Source organism: Dacryopinax primogenitus (assembly GCF_000292625.1).
Source record: "Dacryopinax primogenitus strain DJM-731 SS1 chromosome Unknown DACRYscaffold_3, whole genome shotgun sequence".
NCBI lineage: Eukaryota > Fungi > Basidiomycota > Dacrymycetes > Dacrymycetales > Dacrymycetaceae > Dacryopinax > Dacryopinax primogenitus.
This window is the reverse complement of record NW_024467200.1, coordinates 157,302-165,489: the sequence shown is the minus strand read 5'-3', so window position 1 is coordinate 165,489 and position 8,188 is coordinate 157,302. Positions and strand designations below refer to the sequence as shown.

Below are 8,188 nucleotides of genomic sequence, written 5' to 3'. Positions count from 1 at the left end.
ATGAGCAAGGTCAACCTGTCAGAGGAAACCATAAGGGATGCACAGGAGATGGTCTCCAGCATTCTTGGTATGGTCACGGATGTGGATAGCAAGCTGATGGATGCTGTTGGCCCCAGTGCAGGCAAGAGGAGGGGGATGAAAGGAAAAGGAAAGGGGAAAGGCAGGGCACAGGAGAAGGAGAAGGAGAAGGATAATGGGAAGAAAGAGAAGGGGAAAGAGGATGCAAACATCAAGGAAAATGTACAGTGGGGTAAGAGTGGCAGAGCCAAGAAGGTGGACAAGGTCAATGCAGTGAATGCCACTTGTCTGCTGTCTGCTGCTCTTACAGATTACATTGACTGCAAAGCAGGAGGAGAAGGTTGGTGTTGTGTGGATGATGAGGAGGCCAACATTGGGATCAACTGCTGATCCAACCCAAAAGGTGTCCGAAATATTGGTCTGATGGGTGGTGTGCGAGAACTTGCTAGGGAAAGAGGGGATAGATGGGGAAAGTCAGTAGGAATGCCAGAGTCAGCCTGCAGCTGAGCTATCAAAAATTGGTATGCAATAATCAGAGCTCAGTGTCTGTCCAGTCCAGTCATGATAAGTCAAGTCAAAATTTGCTAAGTCAAGTCAAGTCTGCCAGTATACCAATAATCGGATCTGTATAATGCTAACTGATAAGGGACAGAATAAGCTAGATACAGGAGTTTCTGAAAACTACTTATACTAGCTACTAAAAACTGTACTCTATACTAATCTGGTCTCTGGATACCTCTCCTAGGCAGGCATTGGCATGCCAAATATCCATGTGGGTTGATCCTGTTGCAGAGGAAACCTGCAGTTGTCATGCCAAATATCCAAGGGGTCCCATTGCCTGGGGAATCATAGTAGTCACCATGCTGGATATCTGTGGGGGGGTTAAGACTCATTGCTGGGGTGCATTGTCCATGTAGTGATGGTCCGTAGTGCTGTGCAACGGTCTCTAAGGCCTGAAAATAACTGTAGGAATACCAGCCTGACACACCCCACTGGAGGTGGGGTTGTTCATCCCCCCCAAACCTTGAGTACTGACTCAATGAGTCAGTGGGGCCCCGGTTGACATAATTGCACAGCCAGGAACATGGTGTGGCACTGCCCAATATTGAGTTAAGCGAGAGCAGCATTATCAAGAACCAATCATGAGACTCTCTGCTGTAAGACATTGGGCTGCATATTGGGGCACTGGTAAAAAGGTGGTGTCGATGTATTTGGTGAAGGGCATATCAGAGGGGGTTGCTGCACATTTGGCACTAAGGGTGGCTGGTCAGCACATGAAAACCCTAAGCAGTGGCTTGCAGCACCACTTAAGTCCACAAGAGGGACCCTGACTGGGTTTTTTGCATTGAGTCACATGGTGCCTGAGACCCTGATTGTCCGATTTCTTGCTTTGTGAAGCCTGGTGTGGTGTTTATCTGTGCCACCTAGCTGAAACAGTGTTCTGCATATCAGCACTTAGTGGGGCCCATGCACATTTTTGTTTTCCATTGAGGTGCTCTTGTGCCTATAAATGGGACCAAATTTCGCCTTTCCTGTCTCTGCAGATCTCAACTGAACCCCTGCCTTCACTTACTCTCATCTCCCACTCTGATATGGCAAAGCCAACACCTGCAGGTCTGCTGCCAAGGCCATAGTGCCAAAGGATGAACATGCTGCCATGCAGAAGACAGCTGCCATGATTGTTGTGTGCATGTGCGAAGATGCCAGGGATCCCGGATTTTCACCCTTGGTGAAATATTTGGATGTTGTGCCATTTGGCAACATGGTTGTGCTGCTGCTCAACAGCCCCCACAAGGCCCTCATCCATGATTTGCCCAAGGAGTGGGTCAATCTTTTTGGCCTGACCAGCAAGAGGAGCTGGCCACCTTGTCTGCACTGCCCAAGGAGGATGAGGAAGAGGACAATGATGAGAAGGAGTTTAAGGCAATGTTGTCCAGTTTTTTGGTACATGTTTTCTGTTTTCACGAGCCAATTTCTCTTACTAACCCAAATTATATAGACATCCCTGGTGAGCCTGCCCAGTCCTCTGGTGAAGCCAGAGAAGGGCAAGGCAAAGGTGAAGGAGATGACACCTGCCAAGCCGGTCATGCCACACCTGGACAATGATGCAAATAAGACACTGCCTGCAACCAGGGCACATGGGAGGCTGATGAAGGAGGATTCCCGCAATGCAGTAAGTTGGCCATTTTTCTCTTTGCACTTCGAAGATGCTGACCAAAATATCACAGGGGTGGATGCCAGAAGAGACGCTGGTAAAGGTGTTGATGGCAACAGTGGATGAAGCAGTAAGGGAGTCGTTTTCAGCCAAGCACTGCATGAGTCAGTCTGCTTTATTGTGCTCTTGATCTTGTGCTGATGCATATTTTGGACAATGTACTTTGTGTCACAAGCATGCCATTTTCAAAGATGGTGTGGCATGCCATGAATGTGATATTGCGGAGATGGCCAATAAGGCAGTTTGCTCAGTGTGCAAGGCAGCGAAAAAGCCTTGCAGCACATGTATAGGTACACCCTTTTTTCTTCTCCCACTTTTATTGACTTTGACTGACTCCTTGTTCAGCATGTATTGCCAAAGCTGCAGCTCTGCCTTCGGCGCCTCTGGAGCAGCTTTTCCTCCCAGATACTCCTGAGCCCAAGCCTGTTGAAGAAACTGCTGAAAAGCCTGCCGACAAGAAGAAGCAGAAGCCAGTGCACAGCTATGCACCAGCAAAGCCCAAAAAACATGAGCAGGAAGATGACAAGGATTTGGTTGGCCCTTTGCAAAATCAGTCCTGCCTTCCAGAGGCCAGTAAGTCTTTTCCTTGTGTAGTTCATATTTGGGTGATGCTAACTGAACTTTTTAGAGGTCAAGCTGCCAGTCATGCCACTCCATATGGCAGAGCACAAGATGCTCAAGCTGCAGAAGAGCCTGCACACAGCTCAAAAGGCAGTGGACGCAGCTCAGAAGGCAATGGACACAGTAACAAGCTGGGCAGATCAAGTCCAGACTCTCCTGGGGAGGGCTCTGGCTGAGTAAATTGGTTTTCCCTTTCTTCTTTTGTTTTCTTTTTCCTGTTTCATTTTTTTCATTTCATAGTCATAGTCATAGTGCTTTCATGTCTTGTGTTCTCTTAGATCCAAATTTTGCCTTAAGCAAAATTCGAGGTAATCCATCTTGTCTGCTTGATGCTACTGCAGTGTGCCTCAAGACTTGTGACTTCAACAGTTTTTTTTTGCTTTTGGTAATTTGGATGTCATGCATATCATATGAAATTGCAGGTATTCCAGTAAGGATTGTGTTCTTGCCATGCTACTGAGTCTGTGTGGACTTAGTAGATATATCTTGGGGAAACAAATAAAAAAATGAGTGACAAATTCAGGAGGTAAGGTGCATGCTGTTTCAATGTGTTGGTGGGTATAAGGCCTGCACTATTTATTCAGGGTTGGGCTCTGTGGTAGTCAACAAGATGTCTCTCATGGTCTCCAGGAGTTTGGCAGACATTTGCTGCAAAATGTCAGGCAGGGTGGGGGTTCAGTCAGATCCCTGGTAGTACAGTGTGAGGGCAACATGATCCAACAATCGTTGATGATCAAATAACCAAACAGGTGATGAGCAAATTGGAGAGTAGTGAGTTGTACATCAATCAAAGCCTCAATGTTTGTTCACAAATGGAGGGATCAACAGGGGTGTTATAGAGTGAATGGGGATTGGCAGCCAACAGGCATGATTGTGTGTGTGTCATGTGCATGTTTGGAATGATTAAAGCTTTGTGTTTAGAACCTAATGACTTTGGACCTTGGGGTTCCTAAGTTTTAATATAATTTCAAATATGAATAAAGGAAGCACATTTGAAGATAAATTTCATTTTACAAATAGTTTAAATATATCTTTAAAACCTGAATGGATTAGCTCTAAAGAGCTACAGGGGCTATACCTAGGGTTCTATATATGTCTAGGTATGGAAGTAAAAAGGAAGCAAAGTCCGTGGCTGACTATACAGCTTGCTTAGGGCAGGCACCTTATGTCTCTTGTTTGGTCAGTCCCACACAATCTATGACTGACGTCCCACATTCTGGGATCTGTCCTTCCTGGAGTCAGGTGATTGTAGTATCAGCTGTTGTTTGGGGTGTCATGCCATGTGACTGCACTTGGATCATTGTCAATTGTAGTTGTTCACAATTGATTTTAGGGACATTCCCTGACATACAGGTAAATGCAGAACTGTGCAATGCAGGCTTTGAGAATGGCTCCATCCAAATTGGCAATCACATAGCTGCCTCTGGCAGTATGGGTGACAACAACCATGGGACCAAGAAATTGGGACCTTGATTTATGGTCAAGTTCCTTCTCAATGCGAGTATTGCAGATGAGGACCAGGGTGCCAGGTTGGAAGTTGTAGTCAGCAAGGATGTGCTCATGGTCTGCCTTAAATCAGTCAGCTGTCTGTAGTCAGGCCTGGTGAACCTTCTCCTGGAGATCAGATAAATCGGACTTGCAATGCTCAAGCTGTCAAATGCAGTAGGCCAGCTTGTCAGTCATAGGGAATTTGGGTGGGGGTATGAGGAATGTTGCTTGCTAGAAGTCCATAGTGAACACCATGTGCAATGAAATATGGGGAGAGACTGGTGCTATGCTGGACTGAAATTTGCTCAGCCCAGAATGCAGTAGGCGCTTTGTCAGGCCATTGCTTAATATTATCTCCACAGGCTTTCAAAATCGCTTGTCAGATTGTGAAATGTTTGGATTCCACCACATCATTTGCGCAAGAGTTGTATGGTGAAATGCAGATGTGGCAGATGCCAAAGCATCATTCCAGTTCCTTGACTGCAGCTACCCAGGCTGATCCATTGTCAGTGACAATCTCTGCAATATTTCCCCAGTGGCAGATAACGTCATGGAAGAGAAACAAAGCAAGGGCCATTGTGGTTTCTGTTTTTCAAGGATGCCATTCAGGGTATGAGGACAGGGAGCAGCGGACTTGAGCAATGCAGGTGTATCCTTTTGCGGGAGGCATCTTCATGGTATCACAGTAGATCTTGGAGAAAAGTGGAGCCAGATAATTGACTGTTGGAGGTTTGAGGACCTTCCGAATGCTGTGGATCTGACATGCATGGCAGGTATGGAGGTACCATTCAATATTTGCATGGAGGTCAGGCCACCAAAATTGGAGACGGAGGATCCTGGCCAGTCTTGAAGCCTTTGTGACTGCTGTCATCATGGGCTTGTTTCAGCAGGGCTAGATGTTTGGCAGATGGAACATATATTTGGGGGGAGCCAGTGAGATTATGTTGACACAGTTTGCCATTGTGAAGGAAGTACTGAAGTGACTGTTTGATGAGAGCTGTATGCTGCCATGTATTCCAGTCCAGAGGGAGCAACAAATCGGTAAGGTATTGGTGGATAATTGCAATGTGTCATCAAGGTGTTGAGTGGAGGAGGTCATGGGTATCTCTATTTCTGGTGCAGAGTCCTCAACTGCAGATTGGAGGTATGTGGGGTACAAGAGTCCCAGGCATTGTTCATGGTCTATGTTGGGCAGGTTCAGAGCATCCAGTGAATTCAGGGGATGGTGGGAGAGACCATCTGGATTGGTGTGTTTTTTGGCAGGGATGTGGACAAGATCAAAGTCGAATTGGTGTATCCCACTAACCCATCTGTTGAGAGCTGCAGCAGGTTGCTGGTCTGGATTATTTAGCATCCCTTTGATGCAGGACACATCCACTTCAATGATAAATCAGGGTGCACCAATGAGGAAGACTTGCAGTGCCCGGAGAGTGCAGTATAAGCTGTATAGTTTGAGTTTGGGCTGAGAATATCAGGATTCAACATCATTCCATGCCAGGGATCTGCAGCAGGCTGGTTTCCATTTGCCATTCACATCATTTTGATAGAGGACATATACAACACCGATATTTGAGGAATCCACAGCAAGGATAATCTTACAGTCACTTTCATAGTCAATGGGACAGAGGAGTCCATCCTGACATGCATCTGCTTTTAGCTGGTCAAAGGCTGCTTGGTGCTCAGGGCCCCAGGCAAATATTGTGCCCTTGTGTTTGAGATGTTCCAAGGGGTGGGCTTTCATAGCAAAATCCTTTATGAATATTTGGAGGATTCCGAGAGTACCCAGGAATGCATGGACTTCTGTGAGGGATTTGCATGGCTGCCAGTTCCGGATTTTTGCAACCTTAGAAGGTGTGGGCTGTCGGCCCGCATAGGTACACCGCTGGCCAAGGATGACAACTTCAGGAGCCACTATAACCATTTTCAGACCACTGAATGTTCCACCAGAATGTTTGATGTGGGTCAGTATCCAATTTACAGTTTCCATGTGTTCCCACAGAAAATGATGAATGCCCTTATTTTGGGAGTGCCATTTGAAGTCACCACCAGGGAGTTCATATTGTGTTGGTGGACTGCAGATGGGGACATTGTCAATGAAGGGGATTGTATATTCGGGAATCTTGTCACGGAGGAGGAAAGTGATGTCTTCATGCATAATCTGAACACTGTTTGTGCCTCCCATCTGATTTTGGGTGCTACAGAGGGAACCTTTGAGTGACTGGAAGGTGGTGAGATCCTGACTTTCTGGGTGCAGGAGGTGTTGTTCAAAGCTGCAAAAGAAATTGAAGAGTGTGTAGATGGAGCATCTGCTGTATGATTCAACTAGCAGTTCAGAAAGCGGAGGAAGGGCTGAGTCCCAAATTGTTATGCCATTCAGCAGTTGTAGGTCCAGAACAGGTCATAGGGATCTGTCTTTCTTCAGAATGCAGAACCAGCAGGATCGGTATGAGGATTGGGAGGGTTCATATATTCCCACATTTAATTTGTCTTGCAAGGCCTTCAAGACCTTTGGTAACAAAGCGGGGGGCACCGGAATATTCTTCTGTTGCGAGGGTATATGTTCAATTGTCAGCATTTGGACCAGGTTGAAGTAATCACTGTGAAATAAACCCATTCCAAGCAAACACTTTTTTGTGGGTATGAAGGACCCATGTCACATGTTTTTCTTCTTTGGGCCAAAGGAATCCATATTTGTTGATGTTCAGTTCTTCAAGTCATTCCAGAGTGAGCCATTTTCCAGGGATAAAGGTCGATGGGGTATCAGGGAGTGGGGGAAGCATAGCAAGAGGGTTGGAAGGAAAGTGTCTCCGTATTTTTACATTTTTGGGTGTCATCATCAGACAGGCTTCATGTGTCTGTCTGTGGGTTTGTATTTTTGGGCTGCATATACAGGATGGGTATTGTTGGGTATGGTATCCAAATCCGGAGTGTCTATCTGAGAGCCATTGTTCAAGGACAATTGCCGATTAATCAAGGTTTCCATTCCATCTTCTGTTTGCTGGGGAAGATGGTCCCAAATTAAAAATCCTGGACCACTCATTTTCTTCCCATGTGGTGCAATTGAGTCCATAGGTTTATCATCTGGTGGGAATTCAGACAGGTGTTCTGAATCTTCTGTTTTCCATCCATATAATCCTGGGTGACACAAGAGGCGAGGACATGGAATGGGTGACTGAGGAGCAGGTGGAAAGGCAGGTTTGGGAGGACATAGAAGTTGAGACCAGAGATGCTGATGTGTAAATTCGGGATGTGTCCAAGAAGTTGATCAACCAAACCATTGGCAGATTCCCTGCACCATCCATTGACCAGGGTGTATGCAAGCCTGATTTGTTTGCAACACTTTTTGCTGATGCCAACAATGCCTGAGCTGCCATCAAGGATACAGGGTATGGGAGTGTCATAGTCACCAATTAAACAGTCGATCTGCTGGAGGGGGACCATATCTTTGCCAACCAATAACCCGTCCATGTCTTCCAAAATGCCTTCAATCTGGTATATTGGAGCCTCACCATCTTGTACTTTGGTCACCTGTATCACATCTGGGATAATCAGTTTCTTGCCATAGGCTTCCTTGAGCACCTTGCTGAACAGAGGACATGCTGACACCAGGACCTTGCTGGGAACTTGAACCAGGGTTTCAGCAAGAGTAACTGTGAGTGTGTCAGGGCACCAGCTCATTGCTTGGTCAAGAGACATGACTAAGCCTTTATGACATGGAAGTAGCTGGTATACCTTGGCATGTGCTGGAACCTGCTGGAAGGATTGGATGGTCAGGTGACCTGCTGTGCATGGCTGTGCATGACCTCATATGACCTCATCCTTGGTCATATGACCTGATCACCTGAC

General features: G+C 46.4%; 2 protein-coding genes across 2 annotated transcripts; one reads left to right on the top strand and one right to left on the bottom strand.

The window, feature by feature from the left end:
• DACRYDRAFT_104477 (uncharacterized protein) lies at positions 1-3,034 on the top strand (the record flags this gene model as incomplete). Its single annotated transcript, XM_040767933.1, has 5 exons — positions 1-282; positions 2,018-2,191; positions 2,247-2,337; positions 2,579-2,806; positions 2,862-3,034. The coding sequence occupies 5 exons, from the start codon at positions 1-3 to the stop codon at positions 3,032-3,034; spliced, it is 948 nt and encodes a 315-aa protein (XP_040631489.1).
• Positions 3,035-4,183: 1,149 nt separating this feature from the next.
• DACRYDRAFT_47551 (uncharacterized protein) lies at positions 4,184-4,429 on the bottom strand (the record flags this gene model as incomplete). The annotated part of the gene is made up of 1 exon (XM_040774765.1): positions 4,184-4,429. A coding segment is annotated over one exon (246 nt), but the record flags the coding sequence as incomplete, so codon positions are not given.
• Positions 4,430-8,188: the final 3,759 nt, after the last annotated feature.